Source organism: Muscardinus avellanarius (genome assembly GCF_963383645.1).
Source record: "Muscardinus avellanarius genome assembly, chromosome: 14".
NCBI classification, from domain to species: Eukaryota; Metazoa; Chordata; class Mammalia; order Rodentia; family Gliridae; genus Muscardinus; species Muscardinus avellanarius.
The window spans coordinates 19,718,345-19,740,777 of record NC_137800.1 but is presented as its reverse complement, the minus strand read 5'-3'; the positions used below and the strand labels follow the sequence as shown (position 1 = coordinate 19,740,777).

Sequence of the window (22,433 nt, the reverse complement as noted above, 5' to 3'; positions counted from 1 at the left end):
AAGACTCCCTCTGGAGTAATTTTCAGTCTCCTGAACACAGTGTAAAATATCAGCCAACATCAACAAGAATAATAAGCAGTTGCAGAAATGAAGAGTACAGCAAAGACTACAGCATCTCTATTATTGTACTGCATTCTTCTTTTCTTTCTTCTAAGTCTGCCAGTTTGCCATAGTGATTCCCAAAACGTGGATGAAAACACTGTGTTTATTGTGCACTTACTTCGTTGCCTTCCAATTCGAAAAACTCAAACTTCATAGAAATTCTATACTGGGTGGGTGCGACCACTTGCCACACACAGTTCTTATTAGGAGGGTACTCCTTGGGCCAGCCGGGGGTGGTGATGGTGCCATTGAGCTTGGTCAGGAGGCCCCCGCAAGCAGCTAGAAGGGAAGACAAGGAGAGTGTCCCTTAGGAAAGTTGGTCCCTCCTCAGCACCTTTCCCTTGATACCTAGACATCTTAACATTGAAATTCCACCATCCCTAGGATTGCAAAGTCTAGAAATCACATTCTCTGTTTTTTTTTTTTTCATTTTTAGTACAACTATTTTAATCATCAAATACCATTTGGAAGATAGTATTTTGTAGCTTTGGAACGAAGCAAATGATGGCAGTACTACATTTTAGATAGTTTTAAGGTTGGGAGAGGAATATAAAAGGACTCTCAGTTTTCTTATATTTTGAACAGGTATAATAATCTCTTGTGGTATCTTAGCTACTAAAGAAGACAAAAAATAATTTTTGTGAGAACTTAAAAATTTTGTTTTTGTGCAAATTAAAGTGGGGGGAGGGTGGGAGCGGGAGAGGGAGAGGGAGAGGGAGAGGGAGAGCGAGAGCGAGAGCTAGAGAGAGAGAGAGAGAGAGAGAGAGAGAGAGAGAGAGAGAGAGAGATTGAGATTGATCATATTTGATGGCAGTAAAACCAAAACAAATTGTTTATTTTCCCAAACTTCTCTTTTGAACAAGTAATGCTGTATTACCTAACAGACAAGATAAATTATGGAAAGTAGATTCCAAATATTTTTGACACCTAGTTTTCTTTCCCTTCCAATAATCTATTTCAAAGAAATACTATTTGCATTTATACTATTCCTTATTGATAATAAAATTAGCAGAATCATGATTTCTAAAAGTAAGTCAATTGAAAAGAACATATATTGTATATAGTTCATAACTAATTCATAGTCATTGTTTTATGATTTCTGGTATACACTGTTTTTCTTAACAGACATGCATTTCTTTTGTAACTATGTCATTTTCATTCTAGTAGAAGAAAATTAGTACTTTAATAGGTAGGATGAAGACATTTGAAATCTAAATAAGAGTTCAAACTTTTAAGAAGCAATAGGAATAGTATGGTTTTTCTTAAGCAGCTCAGCAAGGCTGTGGCATTTATTTATGGCATTTATTTATTAAGCAAATAATTTTGCTACCTTTACCATTTATCATATACTTTTTCACAGACACAGCTGAGGAAAAATGATAATTTTCCAGGGACTTACAGCTTGGTGGGCAAAACAAAAAATAAATTAGTATATATAAAAATAGAATCAACAGTAAATTGCTACAAGTTCTATGCAGGTGAATTTGGCAGAAATTTGAAAAGAGAAACAAAGGAGGCACAGACCAGAGGAAGAAAGATCGGCTCATTTTTCCTGCCCATAAATTGAGATATGGGGTCTGTAATAAAAAAGTGAAAAAATAAAAAGCCAACTTACACAGTGGAATGCTACTCAGTTAAAAAGAAGAACAAAATTATGTCATCGGCAGGAAAAAAATGGATGGACCTGGTGAACAAGGTGTTAAGTGAGATTAGCCAGTCACAGGAAGTGAAGGGGCATGTGTTTTCTCTCATATGCAGAAGCCAAGGGGTAATTGGGAGACCAGAGGGACTTCAGATCATGGAGGAGAAACTCCAGTGGAGCCGGGGAGGTGGTGGTGGAGGTAATCAATGGAGGAAGCACTTCCACTGACAGCATGTACTTATGTGAGAATATCGATGCCAATATGGCGTATCCTGTATGGGGAAGGGGGAGCGGGTAGGGAGCAAGGAGGGAGCCCACCAAGTGCTGTGTACATGTAAGTCACCATCACTACGAACTACATTATGACAGGCGACTGTAATGCACCAATAAAAGTATTAAATAAATACAAAATAAATTTCAAGTGGAGAGATTTTTCGTTAGCCCCAATTTAGCATGGAAGAAGGAAATGTAAATGACTATCACAGAAACATGTTTTTGTTTCATCAATCATTCATTCAGAAAATACCTATTTAGCCTTATGCTAGGTGCGTTTTGTCTGACTGTGCTAGATGCTAAAGATATAAAGATGGTCCAGACTCAGGCTGTTTAAGAAAGGAGACATATGGGTAGACCATGTTGAGAAAACAAATGATGGATGGACAGATGGAGGGGTACATGAATGGGTAGGAAGGGATGGACAAAGGATAGGGAGATGGATGGATAGATGGATGGATGGATGGATGGATGGATGGATGGATGGATGATGGATGGACGGATGATGGATGATGGATGGATGGATGATGGATGGATGGATGGATGATGGATGGACGGATGATGGATGATGGATGGATGGATGATGGATGGATACAAAACTAGTCCCAGGTGGAGATAAAATAGATATAAATGCATATAAATAGGAGGCCTGGTAACCCCTGGGGAAAGGACCATTCTACACAAACATGGAGGCAAGCTTTCACAACTGCGTGATCATGAGCAGTTTCACTAGTTGAAGGTGGTCGCTGTAGGGAAAGTCAAGGAAAGAGAAGAGAAAGTGAGAATGAGAAAATATGAGAGAAAGAAGAAGAGGGAGGGATTTCTGGGCAGTAGCAAGTGCCCGCCCAGACCCACCTTCGCAGCTCCTCTTGTCCGGCCCCAGTTCGTAGCCCGGCTCACAGGCGCACTGGTAGCTGCCCAGTGTGTTCAGACACCGCTGTTCGCAGCCCCCGCGGTCCGACTTGGCACACTCGTCTTCCTCTGTAAAGATGGTGATAGAAACAAGGAGAGTGAATTGTCGTTATACATTAGTGTGCAATTTGTTTTTTATTATTTTATTTTATTTTTTCAGAAATAGGATAATTAATGAGTCTGAATCAAGCAGAGGCCATCCATTCCTACAGTGAAGCAGGAAAAAAAAAATGTGTAAGAGACATTGATGAACAAGGTGGAAGAATTCATGTTTTTTCCAACCCAAGAATTGAAGAAGAGCCAAGAGAAATACTGGAAACCTGCAGGAGGCCGACTGAAAATCTTATCTCAGGTAGTGTGTGTGTGTGTGTGTGTGTGTGTGTGTGTGTGTGTGTGTTTCTGAATTTGAGGTTAAATGGGAATTATCAAAGCCTAAAGATGTTTTTCAGAATGAAATTGAAAAACACACTGAAAAATCTAATAATTTCATAGTATTTATCAAAACATTCTTTTAGGGTCTAGTGATTATATGCTTAGCATGCATGAGGACCTGGGTTCCATCTCCAGCACCACAAAAAACATTTGAAAGAAATATGCCAGATGTGGTAGTGCATGTTTGTAATCCCAGCGCTTGGGAGGCTGAGACAGGAGGATCCCACAGGTTCAAAGCCAGCCTCAGCTACTGAGTGAGGCTCTCAGCAATTTAGTGAGACCCTGTTTCCAAATAAAGTATAAAATAGGTCTGGGAGTATAGCCTGGAGGTAGAAAGCCCCTGGATTCACCCCTGGTACCACACACACACACACACACACACACACACACACACACATACACACACAAAGAAATATCATTAGTAAGAAACAGTTGGAACCAGGCATGGTGGCACAGCCTTGTAATCCCGGAATTGGGGAGGCTGAGACGGGAGGATCACAGCTGTTGCCAGCTTCAGCTACTTAGTGGCATTCAGTGCTTTTTATAAACACCTTTTGATACAGAACATATAATAGCCCAATATTTTGTAAATGTATTTTCATTAAAATTATCTGTAGAAATATTAAAACATTTTATTTTTAAAAAATCTATATATATTACAGCAGGGTCTTCCATGATTTTACTTTTCAGTAATAACCAAATGTGAATTAAGCAAATAGTAAATATCTCTGAAGAAATTATGTGCCCGCAAAACACTAAGCATTTTATAACCAAATATATAAAAATCACATGTAGGACATTTGAAAGCATGTTTTCTCTGTGAAATATAACACATACGAAAATTTTTTATAAGTGTCAATATACATTTTAATGAATTTGTATAGTTAAAGTGTCAAGTTGTGCATCTCAAATGTGAAACAGGAGAACCAGTTAAAGTGCAGTTATATAATTTTAAATTAAAACTGATCAGCAATTTGATCCCTTTTCAAATGGACACAATATCAGAATATTTTGCTGAAGATGATGTAAACTACTGTCACTGTGAGGAAACACTATTTTGGAAGGAATATTTCAGAAATGCTGCCACTTGGAAATAAGTTGATGAACTATATTTTAATAAATCACCTTCTGATATTTCTGGTATAAATCCTTTGTTGATTATTTGTATTATAAACATTTCCTTTCTATATATATACATATATATATGTATATATATATACACATATGCACACACACACATATATAACACACATATATATAAGACATATAACACATAACATATATGTGTGTGTATGAATATATATATAGATAGATAGATAGATAGATAGATAGATAGATTTTGCTACTTTGAACATTCCATAGAAAACAGATAGGAGATTATACTAACAGAGTTCCTGCCCTGTGCTAAGAAGTTTCAAACTCAAGTATTTTCGTAGCAACATTGTACACTTCCACTTTCCGCACAAATTCAATCTAGTTTTCTCCAACTCAGAGCTCTAAATAATTCATTTATCTCTGACAAAGAAAAATCCCCTCTTTGTAAATTCCTGAAAATTACCTTTAAAAAAGTTAGCAGCAAACCCGGCCTTGTTCACAGTTCCATCAGAAACGAATTTCATCCACAAGGTGTTGGAGGTGGATTTTATGTCCTCGGGTTTATCATAGCCACAGAAACGCCCTATCAAAGGGCTGTTTTCACTGGTTCCATCCCGAACTTCTAGGTAGTCATAGGAACAACTGTCGTGTCTTTCAATCTACAACAGTAGGAAGATGTGAACTTATGTAGCGCGTGAATAGATAAGACAATTTCCAAAGGTAATTAATTACATATTCTCAGTGCTGCAGTCCTGATTTGATACAAAAATTCTTGTATTGAATGAATGCACATGAATATTTATCTCTGAGTATACGTGATAGCACCTACACTTCAAACGAATAAAGGTCTTTTTATTTTTTTAATTTTTATTTATTTATTCGCGGTACTGGGGATGAAAACCAGGGGCATTCTACCTCCGAGCTATACCCCCAGCCCTATTTTTTATTCTTTATTTTGAAACAGGGTCTCACTGAGCCAGGAAGTACCTCCCCAAGCAGCTGAGGCTGTCTGAGAACCACGATCCTCTTGTCTTTGCCCCCCCCCCCAAATGCTGGGATCACAAGCGTGCGCCACCATGCCTGGCGTTTTTTTAAATTTAAAAAAAAAAATAGGTAGAACAGGGAAGACTTGTGGGTCAGAATCAATAGAACTTAACTGCCTTTTAAAAGGAAGGTAAACGGCTGGGCGTGGTGGCGCACACTTGTAATCCCTGTGCTTGGGAGGCTGAGACAGGAGGATCACACGGGTTCGAAGCCAGCCTCAGCTACTTAGTGAGGCTCTCAGCAACTCAGTGAGACCCTGTTTCCAAATAAAAAATATAAAATAGGTCTGGGAGTGTAGCCCAGAGGTAGAAAGCCTCTGGGTTCCACGCCCAGTACCACCAAAAAAAAAAAAAAAAAGGTAAACTACAAGTAGTGATTCAGACGTTCTGTAACCAATGTATCATTAGCTCTGAACCATAATAATAATTGCTCAGAGTTTATCAACAAAATCTTTATTTCACTCAACAGAGAAGGGAGACTCAAATCCTCCTGATGAATGTAGCACTATTTTAGGTTATAAATCTAATTTTGAAAGGGAAATCTGATCACACGAATGCTATCTGTTCCTAGTCTCTATTTTATTCACAGTTAGTGTGTCTGCATGGAGAAAGACTGTCATATAGTAGTATCACCTCTGGCTTTTCTCAAGGCAAAATGTTTGGGTAAGCCGTTTTATCTTGGTACACGCCTCGTGACCCCTAAAATGAGAAAACTCAATCTCTTTCTTACATGACTAAATGCAAATATTGGGTCTGGCTAGTAGCTCATGATACCCCCGCACACACACATACATTTTGTACTGGGGATAGAACCCAGGGATCTTCTACCTCTGAGCTATACCTCAGCCCTTTTTTAAATTATTCCCTTTATCTTGAAAGAAGGTCTCCTTAAATTGCTAAAGGTCTCACTATGTCACCGAGGCTGGCCTTCAACATAAGATCCTCCTGTCATAGCCTTTCAAGTACTGGGATTGCAGGGATACTCCATGAGGCCCAGCAGCCTATAACTATGAAGAATTCATCTTCATGGGCCTACATTTTGGCCCTAAGCTTCTAAAATCAGCAAAACAAAAATTAATAAATTATTTTTAAATTTATGGCCAATTCTGAATATGGCCAATTCTTGATCCTGTTTTTTTTTCACAGAAATTGGGCATTATCCCCGAAGTCTTAATCAGGTTATTAGGTATTCAAAGCTGCAAAGGAAAGCCATCTACAATTTAAAAACCCGTGGAAAATATCACATCTTGTCAGCTGTTGTTCATTTATGACTCATTAATGTATGTAATCCTCCTGTTGCAAAATTAGCATCAGTTTAGCATAATTAGAAATTATGTTTACTCCATAGGACTCTAACTTGAATGCATGGAAACTTCTAGAACAGCTGGTTGAAGGCTTCCTTTCCTGATGTATCAATATATTATCAGTGATAATCTTTAAATTAGGTTTCAGAAGTACAACCAAGAAATTTTTTTTAATTTTCTTTTGAAACACAAATTTTATTGTACGTTTGCTGTTTCCTTCCCCTTTCTCACCCATTCACACACACAACAACAACAACAACAACAACAACAACAACTCCTCCATCCATTCATCAGTTCTTTCAACAAATATATTCAGTGACTTCTCTGGGACAGACACTCTCAGTGTTTGGTACATTTCATTATCAAAATAACAACAAAATCAACTCTATTTAGGGTAATGAAAGTGAGCTTTAATGAAAGTGTGAGATATTTTATTTATGTCCTTTGGAAAAGGACATATTATATTACTTTATTCATCTATCCATCTATCTTTCTATCTATCATCTATCTGTAATTGATAGAAATAATATGAATAGGTAGAAATAAATATGATTGAAGTTAAAAAGTGAGTTAAGTCCATTGATGTTATGCCAATAGCCTTAAGCTCCATGAGAAAAAAAGAAAGAATAGTCAATGGCTTATAAAAGCAAATAAAAATTTAAAAGGAAAAAGAGAAAAAGCTGTTTCTCCTTCCATCGAAACACAGATGCAGTTCAAAGCGCTGGGAGCTGGATACAGTGTCATGCATGATCACACATACAATAAATATGTTTTGATGACACTGAGGCTGATTTATTACACATTTTAAGATAATCAGAGCAGAAACCACATATGAATACGGCAAATTTATCATAATGTAAACAGACCTATTGCGTACATAGAAAAAACAGTGGAAGTGATAGTAGCTCTGAACATTTGTCAGAATACTGCTGTTTAAACGATACTGGAAGTAGATCCAAATATACAAAGAGGGGTAAACAATGACAGCGAGAAGCCAGGAGAGATTAGTGCTACACTGCAGCACTAAACGGGGCCCATGGCCCTTCAAAAGCCATTTAGAAGGAAGCTAAAAACAGTGAGATTTTCCATTTAGTAAAACTAAGATAAATTTAATTTGACCAAAAATATTCAGCCTGCTATTCTAAAATTGCCAGTGTGTACAGAGTTTCTTGGTCAGTGCTTGCAAGTGAGGTTGTTGTGAACTGAACATCTGACACATAAAAATATTACAGAAAGATTTACTTGTTCACGGTTGTAGAAATTTTAGTCCAAATCTATAGTCCATTTTTCTCAGGTTTCAAGCAAGATTCAGGGTTGGAATTCCTTAGGTCATCATGGCGGGAGCAGATAGTGAAAGGTCGGGATGACAGGCTACAGCTGGGTGGGTGAGGACGCACACTGTTCATCCCCTTAAGGTCAAGCTAGAGCAGCCCCTGCAAACACTGTACCCAGCCACGCACCCAGGGATCCACCTCAGAACGTGGCCAGGGCCATAGAACAGCAGGACGTAATGGAGCACTTTAAATCCAAAGCTGAGGTCTAGCACTGAAGGAAAGCTAGCCCCGGAGGCAGGGGCCAGGATCAGGCGCAGAAATCATGCACATGCCTTGACTTCATTGTACACACACACACACACACACACACACACACACACTCACAATTTTATGCATAAGTAAATAAGTAGCCATTCGGATAGTTAGGTGTAGAGCAGTATGAGTCCACAATAGCCAATTAAGTGGAACTAACCCAATGTCCTTTGATAGATGAATAAAGCATACTATATATCTACAATGAAATATTACTCAGCCTTAAAAAGGAAAGAAATGTTGATATTTGCTGCAACATGGATGAAAGTTGAAGACATTATGCGAAGTGAAATAAGCCACTTATAAAAAGATAAATGCCACAGGAGTTTGCTTATCTGAGATACCATGACTAGAGACAGAAAAAAAATGATTGTTTTCAGGCACCTGAAGAGGGAGAAATGGCGAGCTGTTGAATAGTGGGCAGAGAATTTCAGTTTGGGGAGAAGAAAAGATTTCTGGAGCTCTTCTGAACTATAATGTGAAATGTACTTAATACTACTGAGTGCACCTAAAATGTTGATGTTAATGAATTTTTAATCTATATATTTTACTACAGTAAAAATACTTATTCATTGTTATTATGTTATAAAAATATTTTAATGCAGCTCTAAATATGATTAGTGTAATCCACTACAATTAACATAAATATAAGGGACAAAAGTGATACATTTATGGATAATATAACATAATGGTAAGCACTTGAAACAATGTGATAGGTGTTTTGCTTGTTTTTGCTTTTGAGGGAGATGTTAAATTATAATAAAAACAAACTACACGAATATTATTAAAAATAAGGTTAATGCTAATAATGAGAAGTATTTAGTAAAACAAAGGAAATAATGTTATCAACAAGGAGAATTTTGAATAAAAAGGAAGGAAATGTTAATATACAGATAATTATTTTAAATTTTTTATACTTAATATAACTTAGGAATAGCATTTAATACTGAATATTAATATACACTGATAGATCAAAAAGAGATAAAAATATGCTTGAACATGGTCATGCATGGTTAGACATCTTGGCTTCTTAGTTCATTAACATAAAGTATAGACTTAATGCAAATTAATAAAAATATATTAAGAAATTAAAGCATTACTATTAGGCAGTTCACCAAACAAGATAAAAACATGTGGACATGGTTTAGAATGCTTAAGCCTGCAGCGATGATTGTTAAGGATATTAAGCATCTCTGGTTTTCATAAAGAAAATATCATCAAATCAGAATGTATAGCAATGTTGACAAGTACCTCAAACTTAACCCCACTTGAATTAATATATGTGGGGATTTCAATTTAAACAAATGTAAACTCCAGGTTTATTTCACTTCTTTTCTGCTTTACTGACATTTCTTTGAAGTTATTCCCATAAACGTTTCCAGTCTCCCAAACTTTTTTCTCTTCTCTATTTCTGCATACTGAAAGTTCTCAAATACAATACTAGTACTAGGTACAGGTGGCTTTTTCTTTTAATAAACTAAAAGGATAAGCTCGCTGAATTAATTAACTTCAGGGATAATCTGTGTCCTTATTCAAACTTAACCTCAGTAGGTCAGTGTAAGTAACCAGTAAGAGAAGAGAAAGCTTCCTCTATTAGTCCACTGGGATGCTATAATAACTATCACGGAATGAGTGGCTTGCGAACAAAAGAAAGGTATCTATCACGATCCTGGAGGCTAGGAAGTCCAACATCAGGGCACTGGCACATTCAGCACTAGAGAGCCTTTTCATAGACGGTGTGTTCTCGCAGTGTCTGCCTGTGGTAGGAGCTCGCTAGGGCACTAATTCTACTCCTGACGTCTCCATCTTTATGACCTGTCGCTTCTCCACTGTCCTGCCTCTTCACCATCCCCTTAGGGGTTAAAAATCTCAACATTCAAATTTTCACAGCTTACAAATATTCAGACCATACACAGCACTTCCCAAATGGTGCTGACTATTTGGTCCCTTCCTATTGTCTCCCCCTGTTCAAAGATGCCTGAAAATCACTAACAAAAGACACTTTGGCTTTCTGGCTGTATGTCCATTAAAATCCAAGTAGTACTAGGAAAGGTAACACAATGAGAAAAAATTCAAAGAAAAGTATAAATGGTGAACAGCTAGTTCAGAGATTTCAACAGAATGATGGACACGTTTACCTTGACCCTTTTATCTAAAGGAAAATGAAGTAATATAAAGAATATATAACAAATTTTTTGATATATATATATATATATATATATGTAAATAACTAAACAAACTACCCAATGCCTCTTAGGACAACTAAGAAAAGTCAGATTCTTGGTATTCACAATGCTGTAGTTACTTTTGTTCTATAAAGTTGCTGAGCATATTGAATTAGCAAATACTGATTCATTGCCCCTAGGCAAATACAGTGTTAGGTTCTTGTGAGATTCTAGTCACAGAGTTTTTATCAACCAGCCAATGCATGGCCTTGTTTTATGTGCGTTTCTATTTAAAGGCACCGTAATATATTGTCAAACCATTAACACTGAACTCACAGCCAACAACGCTGTGACTCATCCCTCAGTCTAGTTATCTCACACACATTTTCTCAGTGAGGCGCATCACATCTGGTGATGTGCACGTCGGGAGCTCTGCACATGCCTATATGTGATCCAAAGAGCACGATGAATATTGATTTTTGGCTTACACGAGCTTTTTCTTGAGTAGGAGAATTTGCAAATTAAATCAAGATTCAGAGTAGCTGGATTTTCATGCCATTCACCACTCACTGGCGTGACACTGACTCTATGGCAGAAGCTCAGCTTCCTTATCTAGAAGATTTCGATGGTACATTAGGATGCCTCTAAATCCTTATCACTTCTGAATTTCTTGGAACCCAGGATCTCTAGTCTAAATTCAGCCACACTGCATACCAGGTCCTTCAGAGTCTCAATCTGACTAATCTGTCCAGACTTGTTTCCATCTGCATGGAAGCTTAGACCACAGATAAAGAAACGACAAGTTAATTTCTGCCCACCAAACTTCGTGCGTTCACACATCCTCGTCCCTCGGCCCATTCTTTCCATTTTCAGATACTAATCATGGAACCATTGGTGCTGAAATATAGGGACCAGAAGCATAGGTAAGATGATCATAATTTAGTGGGAGACAGACAAGAAGCATATAAATAAATAGATCCAGACCATAAATTCTAGTGATTGTAAGTGCAATGAACTTAAATAAAATGGACTGGTAGTTTAGAGATAGATGTAGGTACAAAACTGTCTTAAGTAGAGTCATCAAGGATGGAAATGGAGAACGTTATGCTGAGATTAGTCAATCATAAAAAGTAAGAAATCATTTGTTCTCCGTAATATGTGGAAGCTAGGGAGAAAATGAGTCACAGGAGGAAGGCTAGATGCAGAAGGAGACACTATAGATGAGCAAATAAGGCGACCTAGCTGAGGGGATGGGAGGAGAGAAGAAGGAAATTCCCCAATGTACATGATGTCCATTCACAAACAGATCAGAGTCAATCACTAAGCCAAACATGAGAAGGAGGGAGGGGGAGGGAATGGAGTGGGAATTGGGGAAGGGCTAATTGGGTGATGTGTGCATGTATGCCTCTACTATCTTGTACTCCATTAAGATACATGGCTATAATGCACCAATAAAAAATTTAAAAAGAAAGTACTTTATTTGTATTTATTTATTTATTTTTGTGGTGCTAGGGATCGACCGCAAGGGCATTATACCTCTGAGTTACACCCTTATTCCTAATTTATATTTTATTTGGAAACAAGATTTGCTCTATTTCTGAGACCCTTGCTAAGTTACCAAGGCTGGCTTCAAACCTGTGATCCTCCTGTTTTATTCTCCCAAGTACTGGGGTGATTTGCTGTCAGGCAAATACCTTCAAAGCAGAGATCTGAATGAGATGAGGGAGGAGGAGTAAAAATCAGTGTCAGGCGCTGTGAGGTGGGAAAGAGCTGGGTATTTTTTCTTTCTTAGGAAAAGAAAGACCAGAGATGCTGATGTAGAAGTAGGAAGGAGGCTGGGACTGAATCTCAGAGTGCTTTAGCCCATGACAATTAAGTCTGGGTTTTATTTTAGATTTGATGAAAAGCCTACAAGTAAAAATAATGTCACAATCGAACATCATTTTATATTATGTAGACGAAAGGACAGGTTGAGACTCGAGGTGCTCACCATGAGTTCTAAGCTAAAGGATGATGGTGGGAAAAGAGTAATGTCCAGAAAACAGTCTAAAGTCACTCTTTTTTGGTGTATTTTTTTTTTAAAACAAAGTAAGCGGGCTATGCTGATAGTCTTACTGTGAGGTTTAAGAAAGAAAGTAAAACTAATGATACCCCTCTGGTAAAAAGTGTCACTTGATTCTGAAATAGTTTTGAGTTAAACTGAAGAAGAGTGGGTTCAGTGAGGAACAGCAGACAGATGAAAGGTTAGGCCATTTCAAGATGAGCATCCTCCTGTGAGATATTAACATATGTTCTGTTATACTGAAAGATAATCTATTAACTCTTGAAATAGCACTAAACTCAAGTCATGTAACCTTGGGGAGATAATTTTTTTCAATGCATCAACTTTAATCTACATTGTTAAGCAGAGTCCTTCTGTTCAATTTTATTTTATTATTATTATTATTATTATTATTATTATTATTATTATTATTATTTTGGTGGTGGTACTGGGGTTCCTGGAAGCCCTCTACCTCCAGGCTACACTCCCAGACATATTTCATATTTTTATTTGGAAATAGGGTCTCTTGAGCCAGCAAGGCTGGCTTCGAACCTGCGCGATCCTCCCGTCTCCGCCTCTCAAGTGCAGGGATTACAAGCATGCACCACCATGCCCGGCCTCTTCTGTTCAATTTTAGTCCACTATTAATGAACTGGTCTATCTGAACAACATTCACAGTCGTGTTTATCCATTAAAATAACAAAATTTAAATGTGAGTCAGATAATCTCAGGACCAAGATTTCCAAAAATTCAAAGTAGAGCATAAAATACAACGTCATGATCAAAGCAGAGGCATTTCTTTTTTCATGGTAACAGGATATCTGTGTGAGCGATTAAATGGTACACACAAGGGGACAAACAGAAGTATCAAAGAAACATAGCGTGCGTGCTTACAAGTGGGAGCAGTAGGTTTTGGGCTCATGGGGAATGCCTGGAGTCCTGGCCTGTTTCCATTGGGAGGGCAGAGATATGACCATCGTCGCTGCACTCAGTGGCCATGGATGGGCAGGGCCCTCCACTGCCTTTGTGATGGATTTGATAGTAAATCAAGCTTTTACTTAGTGGAGAAAGAATCTTGAGTCACGGCATTTGAATTTTCTACCCTTGCCTGGACCTGCCATCTTCTCACTGGCAGGAACCATCTGAGGAGTCGTCTCATTATTCATTCCCATTTCACCTTGGGTTCTCAATTTCTAGACCAACTATTTGATTTAAAGATATTCTAGAGTCCCTGAAAAATGCCCCCATTTCTTTTTTTTTTTTTTTTTTTTTTTTTTTTTGGTGGTACTGGGGGTTGAACCCAGAGGCTTTCTACCTCCGGGCTATACTCCCAGACCTATTTTATATTTTATTTGGAAACAGGGTCTCACTAAGTTGCTGAGAGCCTCACTAAGTAGCTGAGGCTGGCTTCGAACCTGTGCGATCCTCCTGTCTCAGCCTCCCAAGCGCGGGGATTACAAGCGTGCACCATCATGCCCGGCAATGCCCCCATTTCTTAAATTTTTAACAAATGGACACTTTAGCAAGTGTCCATTTCTTGAATAATTGCTACTTCAGCTCTTCTTGCCCGCCCCCCACAAAAAAAGTATATTAACCAGTTTGAGCCTAGTAGTTTTGGACTCAGGCTTGGATTCAGAATTCCTTTGGTTTATTCTAATAACACAATGATGCCGCTGCTCTTCCTAACAAATACTTTTGATGAAGTTGAAAATACCTAAAGATACTTGAATTTCTTATTTTTGGATCCAAACAATTATCTGTGTAACTGTAAAAAAAAAAAAAGTGAAAAATGGAATTTTATCCCAACAAAAAGATCGTCTACCTTTTAACCTCTTAGAAGACAAATAAAAGTTCTGTTGCTTAATGGACCCCCTCCAAGTGGTCTTGTGAAACAAGCCCATACATTTGTTTTTAAAAAAAAAACTATAGTCAGCACTTCAGACATCCTAATTCAAATAGAACAGTTAATGTAAACTCACTTTAATCTTCTCAAAAATGTCTGCAACAAGAAGAAAGAAAAAATCCATTTTCTCTTGATGTTACATTTTATAGCCCAATCCTTTGCTTCTTCACTGATTAAAAGGCTGATTCTCTGTTTCTTTGCCAATTTAATGAGGATTCCCTTAAATGCCACTGTCATTTATAGAAATGGCTCTGGAAGTTTGCCTGAAAGACTTTACCTCAAAGGCCTGAAAGGTCAGTCCGACGTGGTAGCCCTCAGACACCATGATCCGCCACACACACTCTTTCATAGGTCGGTAGTCATCAGGATAATTAGGAGACTGGATCTGCCCTTCATTTTTACGTATCTCACCCCCACAGATGGCTAAAGAAAACAAAAACAAAGAAATAAGCAAACCATCTCACTTTCTTCTAGGCCAACAGTTTCTGTAACTAAGAACATAAAGACCAGGTGACTAAAAAAAATTAAAGTAGGCTAATTGAACTGTTATAAAGATTTAAATAGTAAAAAAAAAAAACAAACATAGTCACTTAATGATAAATGTTATATAAAGGCCAACTAAGGGATATATGATTTTTAATCACTGTCAAGTCACATTTTATCCCCCCCAAAAAGTATTTCTTTATATAAAACTTTAGGAATTTTACAGACTTATTCAATGTGAGCTTCCTTTGTGATTTCCTGAACTGCTTCCTTCCATCTTTGACCACAGGTACCATAGCTCATCAGCAGAGAGACCCCATGCTGAATACAACTTCCTGGGCCTCTGGCAGCGAGCTAGTTTCCAGTGTTCATTGTAGTTTGCAGTGTTCACTGCAGCTCCATCCAAATAACTGCTTTAGTGCTCTGTGGTTAATCTTTAAAACAAAATGCTTCCATTGACTTAAACATTTCAGGGTCCAGGCATGGAGATACATGCCTATAATCCCACTACTTGGGAGGCTGAGAAGGGAAGATCGCAGGTTCAAAGCCATCTTCAGCAACTTAGTGAGACCCTGTTTCGAAATAAGAAATAAAAAGGGGAAAGTTGGAGTTGTAGCTTGGAGGTAGAAGACCCCCTGGGTAGGATCCCTAGGACAAAAGAGAAGAGAGGAGACAGAGAGAAGAGAGAAGGAGGGAGGGAGGGAGGGAGGGAGGGAGAGAGAGAGAGAGAGAGAGAGAGAGAGAGAGAGAGAGAGAAAGAGGGAGAAAGAGAGAGAGGAATAAGAAGGAGGAAGAGAAGGAGGAGGAAGAGCAGGAGGAGCAGGAGAAAGATGTTTAAGGGAAGCAGAAATCTTTAATCTTTAGGTAATTCTTGGGAATTACCTAAACTATACTAGAGCGGGTCTCCTCCACCCACAACCTAGCAAGAAGGGAGCTGGTTTTAAAGCCAGGAAGCACAATGCCAGTGTATTGTTTTAGAAAAGTATAGGGAAAAGTATGTAATAAATTCTTTCTTGAATGCTGAGTCTCTGATTTGGACAAAGCATGCTTCAGAAATGTGCACAATTACTTTCTGTGCAGTTCCCTATAATAAAGTACTTCAGCAGTGCTGGACCAAATAGATACAATATCAGTACAAAGGAAAATGATAATTTCTTCATGATATTTTAGTAGTATCATGAGACAAAGTTTAAAACTCTTGTGTTATTTGTTCTTGTGTTATTTGCTGTCTTTTTTCTTTTCTTTTCTTTCTTTTTTTTTTTTTTCTTTTTTTGCAAATCTGGGGATGGAACCCAGGGGCATTTGACTTCCAAGCTACAACCCCAGCCCTATTTTTTGTTTGTTTGTTTGTTTTGGTGGTACTTGGGTTGGAACTCAGGGGCTTTCTATCTCCGGGCTATACTCCCATACCTATTTTATATTTTATTTGGAAACAGGGTCTCACTAAGTTGCTAAGAGCCTCACCAAGTAGCTGAGGCTGGCTTTGAAAATGTGCTATCCTCCTGTCTCAGCCTCTCAAGTGCTGGGATACACCACACCACCAGCCCTATTTTTATTCTTTGTTTGTTTTGTTTGTTTGTTTTTTGATTTTTGTTTGTTTGTTTGGGGGTTTTTTTGGTGGTACTGGGGTTCCTGGAAAGCCTTCTACCTTCAGGTTACACTCCCAGACCTATTTTTATACTTTTTTAAAAAAAAATTTGGAAACAGGGTCAAGAAAGCCAGTGTGGCTGGCTCTGAACCTGAGCGATCCTCCTGTCTATGCCTCCCAAGCACAAGGATTACAAGCATGCGCCACCACGCCCAACTTATTCTTTATTTTGAAATAGGGTTCCACTGAGTTACAGAGGGCCTCACTAAGTAGCTGAGGCTGTCCGTGAACTGTGATCCTCTGGTCTCAGCCTCCCGAATGCTCGGATTACAAGCACGTGCCACCACGCGGGGCTATTTGCTGTCTTAATATTATACACTCCTGAGTACCTTTAGTTGTTGCTGTAGCACTGATGTCAAAAAAGTCAGTGGTTCTTGCAATTTAACCAAATAAAGTGTTTTTATTAAAATCATCCTTGTGAACATTAAAATATAGGCTCTGAAAATTTATAATTAAAAAATTACTTTGGTTACAATATCAAAGGGGAACTAATATCTTAAGTTCAATGAGACTTGCCTTCATAGACAGCTGCAAACCCTTTTCCCACCCAATTACTGCTACTGCGAAACTCAATCCACATTCTGCTGTCCGTAGAGGTGAGAATATCAGGCACTTTGTCCCCACAGAATCTACCTAAAAGAAAGAAAAGAATAATGAGAGACTCCTAAATATGATTCTGTATTTATTTGCTTTCTACCCTAGCTATGCATTCCACATATAAAGCCTAGTTTGACTCTTAACTCCGTGCCTAGTGGTCATAGCCTTTACTGTGCCTTGATATTTACTTAATAAAGTTGAATAGGTAAAATAATCTAAAAATTCTTTAAATCCATTTATAAAGTACTGAATACCTGATATATTACTATATATGTGGGATTAAGAATAAACTGCAGGGGAAAAAGAGCATTTGTAAAAGATCACAAGATGCATCCACGTGGAAAACAGCAAAAGGTACAAGTCACCTAAGAAACGGGTTCAAATTGTCCATCTGGTCACTAGTGGGAGAGTAGCTTGGTTAGGAATGTGTTTTGGGCTCAAAGAGCTCTGTGTGTAGTCAGGTTCAATGACAACCCATTAGGAAAACTTCTGTCAGATCCTCCAAGGATCTAAGAGTATTGCACACACTTGATCTCATCTACAAAGCTGTAGTCTGTAGTATTATATAGTAGCAGAGAACATGAGTCTTGGGACTCACATAAGTTCTGATTTTTTCTAATTGCATATCTATCGGCAAGTATAATGAAAAATGAACATGACACTATTTATTGCTCCTTCCTCTCTTCCCCCATTTTTAAGCAAAGATTTATAGCTTACAGTGTGTCTGCCTCTGCGCTCTAAACTTTCACATGATGACAAATGGTTAACTATGACGACAGCACATGAAATAATTCTACAAACATATCACACCATTATCCATCTTGGTGTGCTACTGAAAATGACATCACGCATAGTTTTAAGATAAGAGAAATGGTAGCTGACTTGAATAAAGCCAACTGATAGCAACAGCTCAAAGGCAAAATAAAAGGCAAAGGAATATTCTCCCAAGATGCAAATTCAGTTAGAGACACGTTGCGTGGAGAAGCGCTTTGTAAGCTCTAGCGTGCATGTGAATCTCCAGGAAACCTGCTAAAATCCTGTCTCTGGATTCCGAGGGTATGAAGTAGGACCTAACTTTCTATTATTCTAAAACGTTTCCAGAATAGTCTGGCACAGGCGGCCTGAGGGCTACACTTTCCAGAGCAGAGTGCTTCACATAAAGATGGCAGTCCACTGAGTCAGGGACCTCGAGCACAGGGAGCCATGTGAAGCACATGGGGCCCTGCAACCAAGTGTTTTCCCGAGTTTTAGCTTCAGATGTGAGTCTACGGTATGAGTTTTGTGAAATAGTTTCTTTGGAATGCATGAATGTACATAACACATTGTTTCCCCCAGGCTAAGAAGCTAAGTATAGACAACAAGCTTTTCCCCAACCTGACTGGTCCCCTTAGTTCAATGTTTTATTTTTCCTTCTTTTTAAACATTTCTACTCATCTCCTAGACTCATTAAGGCTGCTGTCAGCTTCAATATGATAATATACATTCAGCAGATTTGAGCAGATGTTAAGCAAAAAGATCTGACACGACTGAGCAAAGGTACTTAAGAGTAAAAAAGTCACAATCTTAAAAAAAAGATCAATATGGAAGAGAAATCTATAATCTCAGGACCTGGGATGTAGAGAGAGGAGGATGGGGTTAAAAGCCAATGTCAGCAATTTAGCAAGATTGTTTCAAAATTAAAATATATATTTATATATATATATATAAAATTATCAAATAGGGCTAGGAGTATAGATGGGAATCAGAACACCTCTGAGTTCAATCACTAGTAACACACATATGTGTGTGTGTATATATAATTATATTATACATATATAGTAGTATAATAAAATATATAATAAAAATGTAGAATATATGTAACATATATACATACTTATATATTTATATGCTCACAATAGTTCTCACCTCTAAGTAAAAGAGAGGACAACAGGAAACCAATTCACACAAGTTAATAGTATGGTATGTGGTTAAATACTATCAGCATCTGTCTCAAGCACCAAATCTAGCTACAGTTAGAGACACTACAAGTGCCTCTTATCAGTCATCAAACACTGAGGCATAGTAGCTGGCTACCTCTATAGTAAAAGTTAATGTGCTTGGCATAGGGAACAGCTACCCAAGGAGGACCAGTACTTTTTCTGCCTTAGCAAAGACAGGACAGGCACACAAAATGTACACATACATCATGTGGTTTTTGTCCCATCAAAATTATAATCCTTTATTAGTATCTTTTATTAGTGCATTGTAATTATATATCAAGATGAGGTTCAGAGTTATAGGACCACACAGGCACACAGCACTTGGTTGGTAACCAAAAGTACAGAAGCATTGTAAGGACTTGTTAGAACTGTAAGACACTAGAACACTATGGCCCATCAACATGTTCAGATCCAAGAATCTATCTCCTACTTAAGCTACTTTAAGTTCATCTGTTTATTTACTTTTGAATATTTTGGGTCTGGATGAAAAAGTGCAGAAATAAAAATAATGTTGACCCACTCACACTTTAAGATAACTCTTGAGAAAATCATTGTCTGTACACAGAAGAGAATGTCTACATAGACACACAGGAGGCAGTGAGTAATCTCTTACCAAGGAGAGGCGACTTCCTCCAGTACCCATCTCGTACCTCAATGTAGTCATACCAGCACAAACTGCTCTTGTATAGGTCCATTGTGGTAAAATTTAAGACAATCTGCAAAATTGACAAAAACAAAACATAGAGTAAAATAATTGTTCCATGCACATCATGATTGGAGTCCTGGATGCAGGGAACTCAGGGCTAGAGTGAAAATGGAGTTATAGCTACTTCTTTCTTTTTACTATGTTCGTATGACCATAATAGTTTTTTTTCTTAAAAACCTTTAAACCACATGTTCTCATTCTAATTAATATTCAATAACACCAGTAGAAGCACAATATCAATAAGCTGGAAAGTCTTAACTATTTTAGCAATTAGCCCAAAGTTCTATAAAGTTAACTTGAACAACTGTAAAATAAACTAAAATATTCCCATAGTTTATTTTGAATTTTCCTAAGATAAGCATCACTTAAATTGTGAAGAATCTCAATTTCCCATGAATATCTTCTTCTTAATAATTTGTTTCAAATACAACCAGTCTGACAGCTATAATTATGTTAAAAATCACCACCATGTGCCATATTCTGAAATATAATATCATTGTGTATGTCAAAAAGTTTAAATGCAGTCCCAGCATTTGAATTTATCTTTGTAACTATAATCAAAGGCAGATGTCACTACTACTCTCTGGATCCAAGAATATATATCAAAGACTTTTTAAGTTAGAAGATCTTGAACATGACCCTTTATTCTGCACTTCATTTTGAGCTGATGCTGTTCTTTGTAAAGATAATTCAAAAACAATTCTAGGAAAGATATTTTTTTTCCTCGCGGCTATATAAACATACTTTTTTTTTTTTTTTTTTTTTTTTTTTTGCAGTACTGGGGATGGAACCCAGGGGCATTCTACCTCTGAGTTACACACCCAGCCCTTGGTTTTAGTCTTTTTATTTTTGAAACAGGGACTCACTGAATTGTCAAGGGCTTTGCTAAGTAGCTGAGGCTGTCCGTGAGCTACGATCCTCTGGTTTCTGCCTCCATAATACTGGGATTACAAACATGCGCCACCACAAACAGCTCATACTTCATTTTTTAAGTAATTCTTTTTTTTAACTTGATCACACCAGAGGCAAAACAAAGCCAACATAACACTGGCATGGCATGGTAGCGCACGCTTGTAATCCCTGCTGTTGGGAGGCTGAGACAGGAGGATCATATAGGTTCAAAGCCAGCTTCAGCTGCTTAGTGAGGCTCTCAGCAACTTAGTGAGACTCTGTTTCCAAATAAAATATAAAATAGATCTGGGAGTATAGCCCGGAGGTAGAAAGCCTCGGGGGTCCACCCCCAGTACCACCAAAAAAAAAAAAAAGTATTTTTATGAAGTAAAATTCATTTGGAAATTATTTTAAATAATCAAAATTTCATTCAACTCTATTATGCTTAAAATGTTTAACATACTGATTATGGCTCATAGAGAACCTAGTCTTTACTCTGGAAATGAAAATGGACTTTGGACAAAACCAACACATTATGAATATTTGAAACTATTCTAAAATTTCTTAGCTTAAAACAATTTTCAAAGAAACTTTTTGTGACAGAGCAATAGTTTAATGTGAGAAAATGCCAAATGAATAAGAAAAAAAGAGACGAGAATCAATAATCTCTGAATTCATATTCTGGAAAAGTCCTGCTAATTCTGTGTAGAAAACATAAAAAAAATGTTTCTCTCCTTTCTCTAGAACAATATTTAACAGGAAAATAATAATTATTGCAAATAAATCCTGAGCTTGCTTACTTCTTCCCAGTACAAAGATACAATATCATGACAAATATTTCTCATGACATCTTATTTTAAGGTACCCACTGGTCAGTGATGAAATTGTACACCAAAGGTGGTTTTGATCATTCCTACAGAGTAATAGGTACTTTTTTGATTTAGAAATTAAGTCTACCAAGGATAATAAAATAGATACAATTTTGTTATAGGTAATAAAGAACATTGTGCTATAATTTGTTTTTGCTTCATAGGATCATTCGTTCATTTTTGGTTACTTTATTTGAAATTTCTTTGTTTTTCCTCATTTTTTCCTACACTCAATTTTATGGTTTCAAGTATTTTCAAATAAAATTCACAGAAATTCCCCAAATATCCAAGGGAAAAATATTGATCATTCTTTCCTTTCTTTTTCAATAATCCCCAGGTTCATTTCTCAAAACACTGTCATTTCTAAGTCATTTTTAGGAGTTCTCACAATATTTTCTCCCCTAATGTGGCATTGGATTATTTTTAAGATAGAGTTAAATATTAATTTCTGGCTTTTCCACTTAACTTTGTCTTTAAGTCTGCTACAAATGGGGATTTTGACCACTGCCTGATATTAAGTTTCTTTCTGCATTTATATTTTCTTTATAGCTATGACCAGGTTCAACTCCATATGATCATGTAAGGGTGCATTTATTAAAGCAGAAACAGCAAAATTAGAATACAGACACAAAAGAGGTACAAGGGCTCATTTTATGTCTTCTCTCTTGAATTTAAAGAGTTTTTCAGTGGTGGGAAAATAGTTCCAATTTCCTCCCAGATGAGAAAAAAAGTCAATTAAATCAGATGTATATATATCATCAA

General features: G+C 37.3%; 1 protein-coding gene across 2 annotated transcripts in view; it reads right to left on the bottom strand.

Annotated features, from left to right (window-relative positions):
• The window catches only part of TLL1 (tolloid like 1), a gene marked incomplete at both ends in the record, with an annotated part of 198,136 nt that overhangs the window by 36,210 nt on the left and 139,493 nt on the right, over nt 1–22,433 (bottom strand). For both annotated transcript variants that reach the window (XM_080710730.1, XM_080710731.1), the window contains 6 exons: nt 221–381; nt 2,873–2,998; nt 4,920–5,115; nt 14,776–14,921; nt 17,146–17,262; nt 19,819–19,921. In XM_080710730.1, the coding sequence (XP_080566856.1) occupies nt 221–381; nt 2,873–2,998; nt 4,920–5,115; nt 14,776–14,921; nt 17,146–17,262; nt 19,819–19,921 (849 nt within the window). The remainder of the gene's footprint in view (nt 1–220; nt 382–2,872; nt 2,999–4,919; nt 5,116–14,775; nt 14,922–17,145; nt 17,263–19,818; nt 19,922–22,433) is intronic.